Genomic DNA, 21,089 nt, shown 5'->3' on the forward strand with positions numbered 1-21,089 from the left:
CAAAATCAATCTTTCTTATTCTCTCCATTAACAACCATCGTAATACTTACAAAAGACTATTTAAAAACCAACGACAAATCAACGACGCTAAATTACAAGTACCTCAAACTATATCACATTACAATTATCACTATCCCGAATTTCCAATTCCGATTCCTCGTTTTAAAAAACAGATTCATCCTACGCTTTCAACAATTCGTTCTAAGGTCAATAAAAATGATCTTAACGTTACTTAATTTTATACAAATGACTCATATCGATCAACAAACGCCGAAGACCAACAAAGGAAGAAAAGAATCTAGACAACAGACGTGAACCTCGTCCAAGGTCGCGATTATGCGAAAGTCGAGTCGCTCGTGTTTCACGCGTCCGAGAAATTCATCGAACAGGCGACGACCGTTATTATCGGATTCTTTAGAAGCTCTCGTCGATTCCTCGGTCCCTGGCTAGGTTGAACACTTCGAAGTCGCCATCCGGAGCGTCTGGTATATCCGGTGCAACTGGTATCTCCGGTCGAAGGGCCACACAGTCCCGTGGTGAACACTCCACGCGACCCTCGGATCCGCAGTTGCATTCAATACAGTTTCCGGTCGAGTGAGGAAGCACCTCGCCCTCACGGTACTCCCTTCCTGCAATCAGAATTTCATGTCAGTCTGGACAGGTTAGTTTACATTTCATTGATTTTTCTGTATCAGTTAACGGGCAAGTTGTTTGAGAATATCTGATTTTATTTACACGATTCCTTAAGAACATTTCCCATTTCTATGCACGAGTAGGTTGGAAAAAGCATTAGCCTTTGGAAATTGTTAACCCTTGCACTGGATGATTTTTTGGCTAAAGAAGGACAGGAGTTCAAAGATTTTCTGTTACAAAGCTGACGATATTTTTCTGAGAATAAGAAGTCGTATGATAATTAACACGTAGAATTATTTGATTTCGATACCTCGCACACCGTTACATTATCTGAAATTTCACATATTTGTGAATATCTAGCTTCGAAATTTTATCAAATAGCGACTGAAGGGCGTCTCTCGAGCGCAAAGGGTTAATCCTTGAAATACCGTTTAGGTGTTATTATTACTCATCAGGAAATATACTGCCGAACCCGTACACCAGGTAAAACACGATGTCTGTAATAGATTTTATATTAAAATTGGTTCTTTGATAGTATATACAGAGATCTTCTTATCTATAAACTTGTTTACTTTTGTTGACGTTTAAAGGGATATTTCATCACGATAGACACCGAAAAAATATATTTTCAATGTATGTAATATTTGTCATTAATATAAATAAAAATGTGTGCTTAATGCTTGTTCCATATATTAATGTTGGTTCAGCTGCTTCATTACTATTTATATATTCTTGGCAAAGTTCCGCTGTTGTACCTCAAATCCTACAGGTAGTCGATTTTGTCCCGTAATACTCTCGCTTTTTGCGATAAGCGAACGCTGTTCCTAAATATCGAATGATAAAAAATTGATTAGTGTATCAAAGAAATTCAAATCCATCGTTCACAGTCGAAAATCTCATTATGAATCATTCACAAGAAACAACGAACGCTTTTGAATGTTATGGAAGTCGTATTAAACAGTATTATATTTGACAGTAATGTCATGAGGACTATTAATGACTAATTTCACAGAGATACCACGGGAACTTGCAGTAATTAACTCAAAATTCGACAGTGGCGCCAGAGGGACCATCAGAAACTAATTCTAAATTTAATGGTAGTGCCACCAGAGATCCATGATTGAGACTAAATTTTACAATGACATCGTGCGGATTGTTAGTTACAATTCTCGATGTGACAGTGGTACCATAGAGATTATCAGTGATCAACTCTAATGGTGCCATGGATCACTCTAAATTTGACAGAGATCATTAGTAACTAACTTTGTAGCATCACAGAGATTACAGGTGACCAAGACTAAATGCGACAATGGCGTTGCAGGACTGTTAGCCGTTATCAATTCTAAATTTGACACTAGCTCCACGGGGATCATTACTGGCCAATTTGATAGTTACACCACCGGGATGATCAGTATCCAGGACTAAATTTGCCACTGGCTCCACAAGAATCACCAACGATCGAGACTAAATTTGACAGTAGCACCACAGGGATCATCAATGATCAAGACTAGATGCGACAGTGGCGCCGCAGGGACCATCAGCGTTAAATATATCAACGGCGCAATGGGATCACCGCTGATGCTAGAATTAATTCAAACATTTAAACAAGATAAACAAAACAAACATATAAAATTCGCCAATCGATCAACGCATTCACCAGAAAAATAATCAAACACGTTTTCCTTCTAATAGTCCACATGTCCAGTCTCTTACTCTTCGACACAAAGTACTGTACTCGGACGCAAATTTCTATGAAGTTCGTGTCAGTGAACTGCACTTTCTCTGGACATATAAAGGATGCTTGACAATTGATACGATAATATTCACTTTTGTAAAGATTATTTGAAATCGGCAATCTCCCAGAACAAAATATTTCACCGAGACGAGAATTTCTGTAAGTCAATGAACAGCGCCTCTCTGTCTCTGCTCTCCCAATATTCGCTGTACTCTCGCATAGGAATCTGTCCGCACGACGCGAGACTAATTGCACCGTAACTCTGAACGGTTTCTAGCCAGGGAAATCGATAGCTCGCGGCCGCGCAAAGAATCGAGCGAAACGAACTGCGACTGATCTATTACCCATCACGAGACACGTAGTCGGTACTGGCTGCGAGGTTGTCGAGTAGGTCGCGTTAATCTCCGCGTATCCCTGTTGCTCGACAGAGGGCTCCTCCGCTGGATCACCGGAAGCTTCCAAACTGTCGACGGCATCCGTGCTTTCCTCCAGCGACGGCGTGTAATTACTTTCTATCGTCGTCGATGGGAGGAACGAGGGGCCGGCGGAAGGATCGGTGCTCGGATTGTAATTCTGCCACCAACAATATACTTCGCCGGCGACGCACAGACAATGAGAGTTCGGGTCGTACGACGGTATCTGGAACGGAAAAGAGAAAATTCATACGTGCAGTGGTACGATTCTGTGAGACGTTATTTACGTCACATGATTTCCATGGGCCTACATTGCTAGGTTATGTTTCATGGAGAGAGAGCTGAAGATGAGACGTCAGTGGAGTAATAGCTAATTATTAGCAACATATATGTAGTATATATTATAAATATATAATATTTATTTAATTTTAATTATATTTGTAGGAATATTGTTAAATGCTGTATACGATGAAATAATTTAGGAGTTTCAAATAACTTTAACCCTTTGCACTAGAGAGGTGACACTCAGTCACCATTTAATCAGATTCTAAGGATCGACGTTAATTGATATATCAAATTTAAAATTACCTAACGATGTGTGGAATGTCGAAGAAAAATAATTCTATGTCTTAATTTGCACATGATTTCTCATTTACCATTTTAAAAATATCGTCGACTCTATGACAGAAAGTCTTCGAATTATTATTTTTCTGTAACGAAAAAGTCGTCGAGTGCAAAGGGTTAATAATCTTGAACGATGTTGAAAGATCAAAGTATTATAGGTCAATGAATTGCACTACCGTGTAAACTACGGTTACATAAAAAAATATATATATAGTTCCAATTAAAAAACCAAGGGACCCTTGAAATTTCCGAAACACGTTCAGCTAGTAAAAATTTATGGTGATTATAAGATGTCTTCCTTAAAAGAGGGTAAGTTTCATTTGAAAAATTTTTTGAAATGAACTATACTTTAAGAAATAATGGGGTGCGAAGCTTCAAATGGGACACTCTGTATGGAGTAATTTATTTTGGTTTATAAATAGTAATATTTCAGAAATTATACACACACGTTATCCTATACACGATGTATACTGCACATTTCACATATTATATATTTATTATATTTTGGTTATATTTGTCTTCATTTTGTTGTACAATAAATATAGGGTGAACTATTTTAATTTATATGTGGTAATATTTCGAAAACTATGTTAAAGTGGGTAACCTATTTTAGAGTAGGGGATTAAATGAGGCGAGGGGCTGTTTTCGATACCTGATCGCAATTCGTGGTGGTAGCTGTCGATATTACATTATATTATACATATATATACATACACGAGTATGTGTACATATGCACGTGATATCTAATTATGCAATTTTAATTTGATAATGAATAAATTAACGAATAGGTGCTTTCAGAGTAATATAGAAATAAGAAATAAAAGATTAATTAACCTATAATTAATAGAATATTCTTTAAATATATAGATATACAAATATAAATGTAACATTATTTACAATTTAATAAATAAAATTTGTCAGAATTAATATAATTAGGAAAATGATTGTGCCGCTTTTACCATTCAATTAATCCATTTTAAACAGTGAAACTCCAAGGTCTGATCGGGATTTGAAAAACTTGAAATGTTGTTCTGCATCTTAACGGCGTATTATAAATCTATGAGAAAGTAGAACTTTAAAGGATTACGAACTTTCGGATCGATTTTTTAAATGAAAGGCGTAAAAAGAAGCGTAAAATAAGTATTTAAGAAAGTGTTCATTCGAAGGAAGTTTCATAATTAATGCCTTTTTCTTATCATCGTATTTTACAACACATTTCAATTTCCTGGTTTATGAAAGTCGAAGTGCAAACAAGTAACACAACCGTGGATCATATAATAAATTTTAAGATAAAAATTTTTAAGCATTTCACAGATAAATTTTTAATAACATTTAAATACATATACACGTAAATCAATACCGAAATTGCACGAATTCCTGAGAAATAAAATTTGAATTACCATGAAAAATTAAAATTACCATTACTAAGAAAAATTATCATAATGTATGAAATGTAAAATAATTATAAGAAAGAGAGAGAGAAAAATCTGTTGCATGAAAAATTCAAATTAATTAATAGACGAAATAATAATTTGAATATGTAATTATTAATGCTCGTACAACGTTCGTGGTACATCAATTTTTTCCCTCGTTACTTATATTTCAGCCGAACGTAAAAATTCCACTCTTACCGCAGAAAAATTTATTTTCCACGTGCCTTTGCCTTCTTCCAAATGAAATTTTTCCTACGATTAAATAAATATGTAAAATAAAAGCCATGCTTTACCCACGAAATACACTTTTCAAAGTTCTTCTCCTCCTTCCAGATGAAAACGGAATTTTACTTTACCCACGAATATAACAATGCATATGATTCATTTAAATTACTCTCGTTCGCATCAAAAGACACATGTTTCAGTCATTCGTCGAGCAGCTTATACGAATGTGCTCGTTAAGATTTAACAAGGTCTTGTTTTACATTTGCTACGAATTTATTCATCGTCTATTATTAATTAACCTTAATACCGGAAAGCCAGCTTCGTGCAGTTGCACTTGAACGAATTATAGATGCAGTGGTTTAAATAAAGAACTTCTCTTCAAGAGGAGTAAATAAAAGTTGAAGAGCAACTCCTTCTTTTTTAAAGTAAAATAAAATTAAAAGAAATTGCTAAAATGGCAATAATATTGGAAGTACGATACAATAATTAATACTTGAGATTATTACAAATTAATATACATTGAAAATATAATACATAATAATACATTTAATAACATGTAAATTAATACTACGCATATTAAGAAAATTAATATACTAATTTAATAAACTATGGATATTGACTTTTTGCAATGTAATTGTAAAAGCAAAATGTATGCACCTTCGAAATATCACAGGCTTATTTTATAATTAAAAAATCCATGTCAGAACTACCGATATTTTCGAATGAAAATAAATTCAGGAAATCAATATTCGCAAGTAGCATTATAGAACTCTCCTGAATGGCAGCGACACTCCTAAACTCGAAAGAGCAGAAAGCATCTCGAAATTCACACAGGCAAATGCGTGTGCACAAAATCTAACGAAACAGCTGTATTTCCTATATACACTCGTTGCTTTAAAAAAGAAATGAGGAAAAAAATATAAAAAAGGGTAAAAATCCAGAGTAAAAGAAAAACAAGTAAAAAGGGGGCGACGAGTCGGCGAAACACGTCATTAATTACTATACACGCTCCTCGCCTAACGAAGAAACGTGAATCCGTCGCGACGGCGTCGCCACTCGAAATTCATTGGGAGTCATCCCGCGGGCCCAACATTAATTAATAATATTAACGCTCGACGTAGTATCGACGAGCAAAAAGACACCACTCGAAAAAGAAATTATAAACCAAACCAAGAACCAGCTCAAACCGAGTAAAAGTGAAACCAAAACAAATCAAATAAAAATTAATACAAGCCAAACGGAAACCGAAGAAGCGAGATAAAAATTAAAACAATCAAATAAAAGCCCCCTTTGCCAAAATAAAAATTAAACCAAATGAAACAAAAACCAAAGAGACCACATGAAAAATAAATCCATGACAAATGAAAGCCAAAGGGATGAAATAAAAAAATAAATCCATGACAAATGAAAACCGAAGGAACCACATAAAAATTAAATCAAGCCAAATGGGAAAGGGAAGGAATGGAATAAAAAATAAACCGAATCGTGTCTTGTAAAAATCGGAGGAGACCAAATAAAAATGGAATCGAATGAAAAAAGGAGGATGATAAGGATAATCACGTGACATTCGAAAGTCGAGAGGAACGTCGACGAAAAAACGACAGAAAGGAGGCAGTCTCGTTCAAGCGTCGCTGCAAAGAACAGAGGGGTGGCTGAAAGAGGGTGCAGAGAGTCGGAGGAACGCCGCGAAGTGATTAATTTCACCGGTGAAATTCGTGATGCGACGACTTTCGATCTATCCCCCGTTCATGCCGCCAGATCACGCGCCACCCTATTAATTGGACACCGACTACCCATCTCGAGAGAGACGTTGTTACTCGCGGGGACGTCTGACGATTGTCGACGGAATATTTACGAGACGTACACCAGACACGTGTCATCGAATATCGTATTCGACACTTCCCCAGCAGTTTTCCAAATTCGTCGCACGCCCAATTTCTTCGGTGCATGTTCGAGTTACTAGGTTAGGTGTCTTCATTTGAACAGCTCATCTGAAAAGTGAGCTGTAGGGTGAGGGACAGAGATGAACTTTTTTGGGAGTGGTTAAAAGTGAAAAATTAAAAAATTCCAGAATTTCTGAAGCTTTATAAATTCGTTGAATTCTCGGAATTTTTCAAGTTCGAACCCTTTGCAGGATGAAACGTTGATGGTGGGGTGATTTGAACGTTTTGTTCCGGGGTGGGTGTCACGATGAAGTCCTCGTATTAAATTTTATTCACGGTAGGTGAATAAAATGGAGACAAAAATGCAAGAGCAATTTGGAAAAGTATTTAATTCAAATTTTAATTCAAAAATTTAAGATTGAACTATTTTTAGGTATAATAAATTTATTGATTTGTTGATCGTACTGAAGAGTTTTTGAGGGGATATAATTGACATACTTTATTACATTGATATACTTTATTACTTGACTTTTATTTTTTCTTGTCTCAATTTATAACTTTTAAATCACGAAACATTCAAGAAATTTTTACTAAATTTTCTAAAGAGTTTTTGAGACAATACTGTTAAAAATGCTGTAATAAAATATTCTTTTCCATATTCATCAAATTCGTCTTCTCCTGTTTTCGAATTTATATTTCACCAAAGTGCATGGTTTCAACCCTTAAAACTCCAGATTCTCAACTGAGATTTTAACTAATTTTACTAAAAAGTTTATCAGGAAATATCGTGGTAATAGCATGTATATAATAATGACATGTGTTTTTTTTTTATTCGATAATTTTGTATTTCTTTCTCTAGTTTTTTCGAATTTTCGAAACTCGTAACTTTCGAGGATTTTGAGAGGTTTCGAGCAATCCATCTCTACAGCCCGTGATATATCCTATATGAAGGAACTAGTACTGGGTCGTGGAGAAGTTAGTGGCTGGGAACGTTCGAAATATACAGGCGAATGCGTAAAAATGGAGTGATCGAAACTAGTCTGGGATATTCTCTGGCTTAAACTAAATCGAAGCTTCTTCACCTGGTTTCGTGGTATTTTTTTTCTCTCTCTTTATTAGGTCGATGGAACGATAAGTACGAAAGTGGGTGGCTCGAGGCTTTAAAGGAGATATTTATTCAGCTGTGTTGTTCCTAGTTTCGTGAACTGCTTGTTTTGATAAATTTGAGAAGATAGCTCGATAAATGAAATTCTAATCGACATTCGATCATTTTTCTGCAATTTTTGTTAATAGAACGAAAATTCCTTGACGATGTTTGTTATGTATATATAATTAATACTGTTATAAGATATTAATATTTTATAAATATATTCTATTTAATATATTTTACATTTTATATATAGATTTTTTATTTAAAATGTGAATATAAAATATCGGGAATTTTATAGAAATTAAACGAGGTATCGGTATTGTTAATTTTGAATTGGATTGCAAAACAATTCGTTCGTTTCAATCATAAAACTTCAGACCACGAATATTAAATTAATTCAGATTCCAACAACCAAAATTTAAGCGAATACGAACAACTTAAATTAATTTATCTTCAAGCGAATATTAATTAAATAAATTAACAAACATCAATTATATCAATGAAATAATTAATTTAACGATGAAGATAGGTGTGCGAATAAAAAATTTATATAATATAGTATGTATGAAAGAAACCAAAAATTTACACGTGACAGATGGCAATAATAATATTTTCATACCGTATAAATGCTATAAAATATTTCAACACGAACAGGTCAGAGGTCCATGAATTTTAATGAATCAATTTTAATTTCATTATAATTATTCCGCCTATGAAATATAATGTCATTGCTCACGATTTGTAATAACATCACTGAATCTCTAATTTCATGTTTTAAATAACGATTTTAGTCGCATTTGAAAATGCCTTTGGCCTTCACCGAAATCGAAATTGTCCAAAACTCGGAGTCCAAATTGTCGCTGTCAGGACTTAAAGTTGGCTTTAGCAGCTTTGAAAATTAATTGTTTCTACAACAAGTACAAGCAACTCGTAATATAGAGGCATTTTCCTATCTCACCATACACACGGCCCTCTTCCGCTTGCATAAACTTGGCTATTGTTGGAACAGGTCGTTTCAGCTCAACAATATATACGCGTTTCTATGAAAGATTATCGCATAAAACTCATTTTTCACGATGGAGAAACTAAGTAACTTAAAAACCACTTAAAACGATGATAAACGAGTATAGAATAAATTACAATACGTTTTTGTAGTTATAAAATCTTTATGGTATTTATAAAATATTAATCATATATAAACAATACTGTGCATAAATTATTAAAATTGATAATTGCAAGACCAGATTAAGTTATTTCAACATTATTGCAAAATTAACAATTTGCACTAGTATAATATTAGTATTATTTATATAGTATTAATACTTTATAATATTAATATTTGCAGTAGTATAATATTACTAGGACTAAAAAACTAAATTGATAAATTTGAGAAAATGGAGTGCTTTAAAGACAATTTCATGATTACTATAATTACTACTCATATCTTATTTAATTTAAACAATGATTGGAATTAAATCAAATGGGAAATAAAGAAAATCTAAACTGAAAGAAAAAGGGTAAAATTTTTCGTCGATTATCAACCAGAAAATTGGAAAAGTTTAAATTTTATTAAATCCAAGTTAGCATACTTTAGCCACAATTTACTGTAATCTAATTCAACAAATACATCTTGGTTAAATAATCAATTATAATATCTCGAGTTCCTTGGATTTAAATTCCATTATTATTTAGGAACAATTCAACAAATATTATAATTCTGGATCATTGTATCAACACTACCCTTATCCAGTTCCCATATTAATCATACCTAATTGACAAAAGGTTATCACACATGTAACAAGCAATCAATCAACTCCGCCATTACAGATGAAATTTCAACCACCCCAATTTTTCCCTTATTACATCCAAATTGAAGCGAAGACAAAATTTCTTACAAGCCTAAGCAAATAAATTCCTATTTATAGGAATATATGAACCATAAAAATATCTGACACATCGATGCCATCATATAACGAAATGGCTGGCGTGTCAATACGTTTACAAAGACATCCACAGGAACAGTCTTTGAGGACCATTAACATCCCTGACGGCACACAAAAGCAACAGAACGTCGAAGGATCAAAAGTACCCTCGTGGAACCTCCTCGTCTTTCCAGAAGATTCGATTCAAGCTATCAATCACGTGTAACAAAACGAAACCACACGTGTAACAAAGCAGTCATCCGACTCAGCCATCACGGATGGCCACTCAGCCACCCTAATTTCGCGTTCGTTTTATCCAACGTGAAGAGGAAAGCCTGGTGAAAGGAAGCGGAAGAGGGTGAGTCAAGAGGAGGCAAAAATCCTGTAAATATTCCTTCACCTTTCTCGTCTCGATGAGAAACTTTCTGCCCCTGAAAGCTAGCGAGTCGATGCGTTTTCTGGCGAACACACGCGAAAGTGCGACCATGTCGGGCGAGATTTGCAGGGAAACGAGATCACCAGACACGACGTGGAAACTTTTGCAAGTTTTTAGCTCATGGCCGACGATTTGTTACGATTTCTCGCGAGAAGGATTCTCCGAATATTGTTGATCGAGTTAGGAACACGAGTGAAATCGCTATGGGGTAAACGATGAATCATGGTGTGTCAGATGGTTCCGAAGATGAAAATTTATTATAGCGAATTGAATCATGGAGAACAATAAATTTGATTTTATCTATAAAATGGCAGTAGAAATGATTAAACATATGAGATAGCACTTGGATAAAATTAATAATAAATAAAGACAGAAAATTCTTTATAAATTACTTTTAAATTATTATACTTAATTTATAATTTGATTTAATTTTATGTTTTGATATTTACACCTTAATTTAGCATCTAATTAGCAAGGTTCGTGTATGTACATCGATGATGCACTATATTATTCATTAGCTATTCTGAACATTTTTGACGCAGTTAATAAACAGAATGCTCGGCGTTAATTAACGTACTGCGAGGGAAAAGCGAGAAGAGATTTTATTTCCACCTATCTGCTGATAGCAGAGCAGAATGGCAATCTGAAAAAGGAAATATTGCAAGCACGTACAGATTTTCACGTGGGCGAAGTTAGGTGGTATATTTACAGCAAGAATAGCCCCAAGGCTCCATTGTTTAACCCTGCTTTCCTTTGGTCAACACGTGCACTGCGATATACACTAGAATACACTCTATACAATCTATTATCCGACCTAATAGGAACGCAGGATTATTCAAGTAAGGAAATTTTCGGATAATGGAACGTTCACTCCTCCCAAGTTAGGTGACAAGTATCGTGGAAAAAGCGACGAGTAAATTCAACGTAACGAGTAGATTGTACCCAAATATGATTTTTGCTACAAAAACCTATTATTTGGATTTACTAGAATCCTTTACCAGCAATTTCTTTTGAGAATGATCTTTATTGGAAGAAATAAATGAACAAATAGGTAAGGATTTTATTAAATCAGTACTTTTAAATATAATGATTTTGCAAAATATTAAATTTATTAATTTTCAATATAATTCTAACTTGGAATTTTAAAAGAAAAATGAGGACAGTGTCAGTATAAAAACATAATATTTATTATTATCATTGTCATTTTAAAGAGAATGAAAATAAGTAGTATAAATCAATAATAACTGAATCACGTAACACAGAATAAAGGGTGGATACGTAATATCTTCCACTTGAAAATTTATCGAACTCCAAATACTTCTCGCACCCATAAAACTCCAGCAAATCCCAATCCCCATAGAAATCTCGAAACTTCAAACTTCCATATTTTAACAAAAATAAAATATCTTCGACTGGAAAATTGATCGAACTCCAAATATCTGTCGTGGCATAAATAATATCCCCATGAAACTCCAATAAATCCCAATATCTGTACGAATTTCAAAACTTGAAAATTTTAGTTTTTCAAATTCCTAAATTTTTACAAAACTAAAATATCTTTCACTGAAAAATTGATCAAACTCCGAACATCTGTCGTACCAAAAATAATATCCACATGAAACCCCAATAAATCCCAATTCCCATACAAAACTTCGAAACTTTAGCTTTTCAAATTTCCAAATTTCAACGAAACTAAAATATCTTCCACTGGAAAATTGATCAAACTCCAAAAACATCTGTCGTACGAAAAATAATATTCCTATGAAACCTCAATAAATCTTAATCCCAGTACAAAACTTCAAAATTTTGGCTTTTCAAATTTCCAAATTTCAACGAAGCTAAAATATCTTTCATTCGAGACCTTATCGAACACCACGTTCCAAACAATACGATATCAGAGCGATTTTTCAGGCAACATCTTAACTTCGCGAATCACGATCCACAAAGCAAACAGGGAGCAATTGTATATAGCAATCTGTCGCGAAACAACCTGCAGCACGCTCGCCGTGCGATTAATCGACAATGCGGAGCAACAACAAACGCGTGCAAGCTCGGTCGCGAGGAATCAATGAGCACGTGCCAATTAACACTCGCGGAGTTAACTGTTTCCCGCCCTCGAATTGTCTCTCCTAATATTTATTCAATCCTTATCTCGCGCCCTCTGGCTACGTATTAATAATCTCGTACGAATATTCGCAGGTACGCGCACGCACGCGTGCTTCTATTGCTTTAAACAGCACGTGCCGGGAATACGATAACAACAAGGGACGGGGCCAATGCACGGGGATTTAGCTCGGTTCGTGGCTGTCTGTTGTTCAGCTCGTTGACAAAGTCGATTCGAACGTTACTTCCGGCGATGGAGTTCCTTTCAGGCAAAGAAGATTCGAACTGAAACAAAACGGTGTGGTGGTTCGAAACGAGCACTGATCTTGTCGCACTTTGAGGAGCTCTTGATAATATTTAGAGAGAGAGTAGCGTGTCTATAGAGGTTAGATTTTTGAATGAATTTATTGGGATTATGGGTAAAAAGAAATAACTATCGTTATATTAAAGTTATCTTTATTCTCTCTTAAGGAAGGTATATCTCAAGTATTCTGACTATCGCGTAGAGAGTCAAAACTAGAGTGAAGAAAAAGGGTATATGCCATGCCAGCTCGTCCTGGTCCCCTAATTCTTATCTAATGTGGCACATAGAATAAAGATTGTTCCGTCCCGGAGAGCGTGTTTAGAATATGATTTTATAATTAAGGCTTATACTTTTAACAGACCTAACGGTTTATTTTATATTTTATACCGCGACTGCAATTCCGGAGGTTCGATGTGCCTTAACGCCGTTCTAGCGGATTAAGCTTATAAAGGTAAAGCAAAATTAGGAATTTTACTAGTACCAGACGCGATAGATGGGGCCCAGTTGTGACAGACCCAACAAGCGACGGACGGACGGCATTTATAAATCACGTCATTGACCATCAGAAATCGGCTCCTTGACAGTTTCCTACTCCTTCGCCGAAGGTCCTTATGTCACACCCTCTGTCCAATTAAAACTCTTTACCTTTCCACCACCAACATCTATTTTACCCAATCAGAACTAAACTAGAGAAAACACCGGACCGAACACGACGAGACAGGACATAGAGCAAAATCGAGAAGTTAGTTCGTCTTCGGCACCGATCCTTAAAACATCTTAATTACACATACAAACGCGTGTTCGAAACGGTACTCCGTTAACGTCTACATTATAACTATTCTACACTTTTCTGTAAATAAACACTCTCTTTTGACCACACACATTCTGGATCCTTATTATTACAACTAGTCATGCAATATTAATTTGGCGCGTGATAAGCGTTCTTAGAAATCGAAGAGATTCGATACCGTAGGACGCTACAAAGATATATCTATTTCTCTTGACAGATTAATTTTTGAATATTCGATACGTTAAGACGTTTCTTATTTTCAACAGAATTAACTGAATGTATTGACATTTTTGACTAATATCGTGATAAGCTAAAAATTTTACATAAATAAGGGAATCAAAACCTATTGGATTGCTATAGCCATTTCAATTCCTATAAATTTTCGAATGAATTAATGGATTGTATTGACATTTTTTACTAATATTTACCCTAATGGGCTCTTTTGGATTTCTAAATCTTTAACGGGCTTGTGGAAGAGTTCGAGTCTGAGGTAATTATTTGACGAAGAGAGGTATTAAGAGAAGTGCTAGGTAAATGAGGGAAAAGTGTAGCAAACTGAGAGAAAAGTTTCTTTCAGGTAACAAAATATTAACAGTGACGGTGGATATATTAGTATGGTGTTTTGTAGTAATATTCGTGGCTTCTGAGATCAGAAATATGAATTTTGTGATAGGTATACTGTGACAGTTGTCTGCCTAGAATTAACTGACCTTTGGATCTGTTATTAATCAATGGATTATTTATTGTGGAGAATTGTGTTACAAATTTTGAATTTTAATTAATTATTTACTTCCTTCTATTGATTGTTATCTAATCATCTTTTCCTGGTTGTATGTATGTATCATATAATACATTTTTTGAGCTAAGATCCTGAAGAAGTAATCTGATAAAGCTATAAAGTCGATAGATCTTATTATCATAAATGATCGTCCAATAGAGAAATCGTAGATGTTTGGAACAACCATATACCTAATATCTACACTCATAAATTGTTAAGAATAATGTACTTATAAAAATAAAATCATCGTTCCTAGATCTAAAGATAGGTTAACAGCTGTTCTTCAGCGAATACTATATTCTAACCAATTTGATAATAATTGAAAATAGCATTCTTCATCAAAAATCGAACCCTCTATTTACTTGCCAAATATAGAACTATATGGATGTTACTTTTGGTCATTACTGATTTCAAAAAATTACCACAGGTAAGAGTGTAAATATAAGTATGGATCTAAAATAAAGAGACTGTGAAACAGCTTAAGATTATGGCGGTAACTTGACAATGAACGCTTAGAAAAGTTAAGGATGCGTTTTGTACATGTATCAATCACACGCATGACTATCATAAATATGAGGTCTAGTCTATCTCAATATTTCATGAGAAAAATATCAGTGAGGCCTAAAAACAAGGCTCATAACACAAGGGCAGTCATCTTGACTAGAGAAAGGAGTAAATGATTTACAGATAGTTCAACGAATGTTGAAAATTAAAAATTATTTAAGCCTACAACAATTAAGTAACATCTTGAGACAAGAAAGATATTCTCAGAGGAATATCAATATAACAATCATCTCTCCATCTGACAAATTTTTATTTTTTCACAAATTCGACTTTCGCATACATGTCTATTTCATTCGCCACTCAAGTGTGGAAGAATTATAAATGCTGATTCTACAAAATTACCAAATCAGTCAGAGAAACCACATCGCTTGAATCAGCTGTAAGTAGTCTGTGAGAAGAACCCAACAGCCAATGAACTGTAAGTTGAAGAAGAGAGTTCTTCATGCTCGTGAAGATTCTGCCTTGAAAAGATTCAAAGAATTTGAAAATTTGAAAAGGAATTGAATAAATTTTCTCTTTTCTTTGCTTCGGCTGGCAACGTACTTCCCGTCGCTTTTCAGAATCTGAAATGCAGAACCGGAAACGAGGGAAAAGGGAATCGTTTATACACCTTTGTGCAGTAGATCGAGTCCCTTTCAGACCATGAACAAGGTTTAAACCTTTCGATCGTTGCGAGGCGAAACTTTTTTCTACCTTATCGTTGTTATTGCTATTACTTTTCAAAGTATTCACCGCGTCGAGTTAATTCGGCGATGTGTCGGCGTAAATTTATTCATGAAACCTACGCTTCGCAGTGAAACGCAGGTTGTCTGTATTCAAGAGAGCAATCGAGAATTCGTGCGAGAAGTGTGATGAATGTAAGCTTTGAGATAGATGGATGTTATTGAAGGTTGATTGAAAATTATGATCTATGTATCAGTCCGAGGAAACATGGAAGATAGATATATGTTGCACACGAAGAAAGAGACAAATGGGTGTAATGGAGGGTCCAGTGAAATATCGAAAAATGATCGAAGGTTGTTGTACTTGGAATGAAGAAGCTTTAAATTTAATTTAAGCTTTTAATTTAATTTAATTTAAGCTTCTGTGGATTTTATGAATTTTTACATTAAACCGAGTAATAATAAGTTTATAATTATTTATGATATATCAGAGGATCAATTTCGAGCTATTAATATTTAAATACTTTAAATATTATATGCTTAAAGAAAACAATTCTCAAAATTTGTATCATAATGTCAATTTTAGGTGCTTGAAGATATCATAAGAATTTGTTCAGATCTTTTCTTTAATTATATAAAAAAAAAAAAAAGCATTTATAGAGGAGTCAAATATTGTCTATTTTAGATTTCAATTCCTATGAAAAATATAAATTCAATATGAATAAAAATAAAAATATAATATCGAGATTTTACATATTTACGTTAACAAAGAAGTATAAAATTTCCTTTTTTAAGCTGTATTTTTAAAACAACCACTTGTTAAAAACAGAAAGGCTTGCCTCTGTTTAAATATTCAAAGAAAAAGGATATTTTTAATACTAACGAATTTAAAGAAAATGAAAATACATATACCTAAATTTTTAAAACAATTCTTACATATTTGGGTCGTGACATTTCGACGATCTTAATGAAGCTTTCATGCAAAAATTTTATTCTCAGTTTGAACTCCAGAAGACATTAACGAAGTTTCAAAGTATTAATCAGAAATTTAACATTCCGATGGATTACAGGGACATTAAAAATTTCCTGTATCAGCCACGCTTACCATATTCCTTGAGGAAATATTAAACGGGTCCCGAGCAAACAGAAACAGGAACCATTAAACTTCCCCTTAACGTTTCAGTACCGACCATACTTTGTACCGATATCACGTAACAGCGGCAAAAGATACGGCCACAAATTGAAGCTGTATAGATCCGGAACTCGCTACCCAACCGCTCGCCCATCGAGACGGTCCCAATGAACTTTATAATCGTTTCGTTGCACGTATTTCATTTCATCCGTGGGACCTCGCTCAGACCGCCTTTCGTTCGTTCGTTATTAACGTTCGAGCTTATCCGTGTGTTCGTCGTCCCAGTATAACGCCGATAACATTATTGAAACGTGACAAGCCTGTTCGACGTACTTACACGCCGTTGCACAGCTTACAGAAGATCCCACAAGATGGCGCGCTGCTAAAGCAATAACGCAGTCGACAAAATGGCGGAGCTTCAGATTTGAGATACCACGGGATACACGATGATATAGGCTCTCTACGTGGTTACAGGTATTTATTTTTAGTTCTATTGCTCTGCGAACGATTTATTTGGTATTCCGGAAAGTTCGTGCCGATTTTTGGTAGGTAACGTAAGGACAGATCTGAATATGTCAGAACGATTGAAAACAAACGACATGCGTACATATCGTAAATGACAGTACTTCAGGCATATTTGGGAAAAAATTTGGATACTACGCGTTAATTTATGTTTGTTTTATACGCCTTTAAAGATGGAAGAAAACCAAGTGCATTTTAGGCATTTAATGCTTTTCTTTTACCGGAAATATGCGTTTATGGCGAAGTTGGAACAACGAATTATGAATTAGGATTTTATGGAAAGTTTCCTGTACCTTTTCTATGTTTGTATGTTATTTTTAATACGAAGCATTTGGTTAAGGATTGAATTAATTAGAGTCGTCCAAGTAACTACGTATCTGTCATTAACACCCTTACTCTATGATTCAATTGTGAAAAATATATTGAATGTAATGATAGTCAAATCATTAAATCATTACGTGATTTAGCATGAAAAACTCAATACCTGGATTTATAATTGTGGCACAAGAGATTTGATAATTTTTGAATTTTATTCATATCATTTTGAATCCATTTTGCTATCATTATTCCAAATATTTTCAATACTTTCGAATGTAATTGTAAGAAATAAATTGAAGATTAGATTTGTGGCTTAGAAGTGTCTTTTATAGTACATTTTTGCAAGCCTTCTACTATAATATAGCTAATGGAAAATTTCAAAATTTATTTAATTAATCTATTCACTTCAATTTGCGTTTATTTATCTTTCAGTTGAAAATTATTTCCAAATTTTGCCCCCATTTTATCTATTCCCCCAAATCACAGAATTCATAAATGAAAATTATTCTGCAGTTTCCCATAGAGAATGTTCTGGATATTTTAATCATCAAATGAATTACAATATTGGAACTGGGTGTATCAATAATTTATGGATGGTACTATCTACGTGAAATTTACGACTGCTTCCGTTAATATGATATATGTACATTATAAAATTAAGCAATCTGGAAACATCATATAGCAATAACAAATTATTGTACTTCATAAATTACATTGGTATCTCATTAGGTTCTATACATTTGAATATCAATTAAAATGAATGTAAGAGCAATTAACAAAGACTTTTTAATATAAGTTTTAATTTTTTAATTTTAATTTAAAATGGAAATAATTCCATTTAAGAAAAGTTGAGGAATTAAGTTGCTCTCGTCTTTTTATTCCTCATAACGAAATTACTTCGTAATCGAAATTCGAACTGGCGCAGAATACTTATATAACATTTAATAGGAATAATATCCACAGAAAAGATGAAAAAAATAATCGGACATTAACGAAACGATCTACAGCTCTTCTTTTAGAGAGATAACACTAATAGAAACACGATTAAATATTAAATTTTTCACAGAAAAATATTCGTATTTCCAAAATATCTCTATACTTCAAATTATTATTTCATCTCTATATTTTTATATAATATTAAAATCCAGGCTTGAAGAATACCAATTTCAGTGTCCAAATTCATATTTTTTTCCTATAGAAAAAATTCTAAAGAACATTTCTTAATTATCTCTTAATATCCACTATTTTTAAATATTGCACAAAATTTCAATTTTCTTGGCAAAACGCAGTAGCCAAAAATAATTCCAAGAACAGTCTACTTTCGTAAACAGAACCTACAAATGTTCCTTTGTATTAAAATTACCACAATTCCATCACCATGAACTCAGCGAATATTCTACCTCTGCATTTTTCAAAGCCCTTTATCGAACGGCACGTGTAAATGTTTCAGCTGACAACACAGAAACGTCTGCTGAATTCCGCGTGTATTAATCCCCGTGTATGCAAACATTATCGAAGTGGTATTTCATTTCGCGCAGCGTATGAAAACAAGAATGGTTGGCATCGTTCCACGAGCCGTTCGAATCCCATAGCCGTCGGTACAAATTAAAATAAAATAAAAAGAAAAATACAGTAAAAAGAGAGGAAAAGGAAAGAAAATTAAAAATTGAAAGAAAAAGGATCGTGCAGTTTATTTACGTACCGTCTGGCCGTGGGAGTACGAATTTTCATCGACGACGCATTTTTTCGCGAACGATTCCTCTGTCGTTATCTCATTCCTGCCATCTTCTTGCACGGCAATGTCTGCTTCCCCGAGAAGGACCTGGCTGGTGGTTCGTGCTGGAACTGAGAGAAGAGACAAGATTAGAGGAGCGAAGTCGCAGGAGCAATATTCTGAGATTGATCGAAACCGATTTCTCGATCAAGATTGCATGTCAGTAATTTTCGAAGCTCGAATGTCGAGGAGGACTTTATTCTTGGGGAGCGACGAAGGGTAAATTATATAGGGTTATCAGAGAATTCGATGAAAGGGGAATGATACCGCAGGAAACAATCGATTTAAGTTGTTAGAGATGGAATTGATATGGAATTGCTGGAGGATATGTGCGATGAGAATGAATGAAAGTTGTAATATATTAATATATAATAATATAATAATACATAATAATATATAATAATATATATAATATACATTAATATATATGTAATATATAAAGTTGTAATATATTTTGCAATAAACAATAGAAAAACGTAATAAAGGTATAATTTTATTGCTATAACGAAAATTTATTAACTGTTAAATAACGAGACTTTTGTCATTATAATATTTGTGTTATAATTGTAGAAATGGTATATTCGTATTGTATGATTATCACGTGAATTTGTCTGTAATAATTAGTTATGATTTTCATGACATTTTGTGTAATAATTTGGGGTGGCTGATTTTCTGAATATGTTTTATGGCAAATTCCTTTTTAATTATGATGGATTGTGCATATATTTTGCGTTTAATGAGACTCTTTAGTTGTATTATTGCTGTAATTGTAATACAGCACTTCGCTAATATTTTGCATTCAATCATCTTTTACTCGTGGCTACCCGTTTTCTTATTCTCCCATTACAAAGCTGATTATTCCACTTATTGGTTCTTAACCCCTTGGCCTACGGTACAAGTTCCAATGCTGCGTGCCATAATCAACAACTGAGTTGTCGAGCCATTTTGTTTGAACGTGGCGAAAAATAACACGTAACTGACAACCAGAAAGACACTGTTGTTTATATTGGGTTTTATACAAAAATTACGTCTCTCATCCGTGACTGTTACGTTTGGCCCGATTTCCTTACCACGAGTATCACACGATGTTGTAGGCGAAGGAGTTAAGATCGAGTAGAATTATATAAATCTTTTTAAATTTCTTAAGAAACAGCAAATAAAATAATATTTTAGGTATTACTTAATTTTCTAGTTGTACTATATTTGTGTTCAATACTTATTCGAAATTCTACATTGTTGAATTTTACAGTGTTCATAATCTTACTTTCTCATAATCAATTTTTAATTACTTTATATTTTGAATGTAGTTCTTATTTATTAACACGATCTTCACGACATCATTGACTTAATAAATAATACCTTTAATTGAGAATTAAATTTCAATAGATGAAGTTTTTAATCATTAAAAGGCAATAAAAATATTTAAGATATAAATTCTTCCTGATTTTGGAATTACTCTAGAATACTTATCTACAAAAATTATTTAAAATTTAGTATATTCATTTATTGTATATATTCGCATCGAGTTCTCAATATAATCTTTCACCTCCTTTGATTCGCTCCTTCATTCCATTCGTGTCTAATTTTCAATTGTTTCACATTAATATTCGATTATCATTTTCCCCTGTCTGCCCATTTCCTTATTCGCGCCACTGCGTCCGACTATAATGCTAGTTACTCCACTTACT

At 33.8% G+C, this 21,089-nt stretch overlaps 1 protein-coding gene across 1 annotated transcript in view; it reads right to left on the minus strand.

Moving 5' to 3' along the window:
• Positions 1 to 377: 377 nt before the first annotated feature.
• LOC108552970 (uncharacterized) overlaps positions 378 to 21,089 on the minus strand; it is a 218,941-nt gene continuing 198,229 nt past the window's right edge. Inside the window, exons 2-4 of the mRNA XM_017907689.1 lie at positions 19,330 to 19,472; positions 2,713 to 3,007; positions 378 to 629 (exon numbers count right to left, since the gene is read on the minus strand). Coding sequence (XP_017763178.1) covers positions 415 to 629; positions 2,713 to 3,007; positions 19,330 to 19,472 — 653 coding nt within the window. The 3' untranslated portion in view covers positions 378 to 414. The remainder of the gene's footprint in view (positions 630 to 2,712; positions 3,008 to 19,329; positions 19,473 to 21,089) is intronic.

The sequence above is a fragment of the Eufriesea mexicana genome, unplaced genomic scaffold (assembly GCF_001483705.2).
Source record: "Eufriesea mexicana isolate 0111107269 unplaced genomic scaffold, ASM148370v2 scaffold33, whole genome shotgun sequence".
Classification (NCBI taxonomy): domain Eukaryota; kingdom Metazoa; phylum Arthropoda; class Insecta; order Hymenoptera; family Apidae; genus Eufriesea; species Eufriesea mexicana.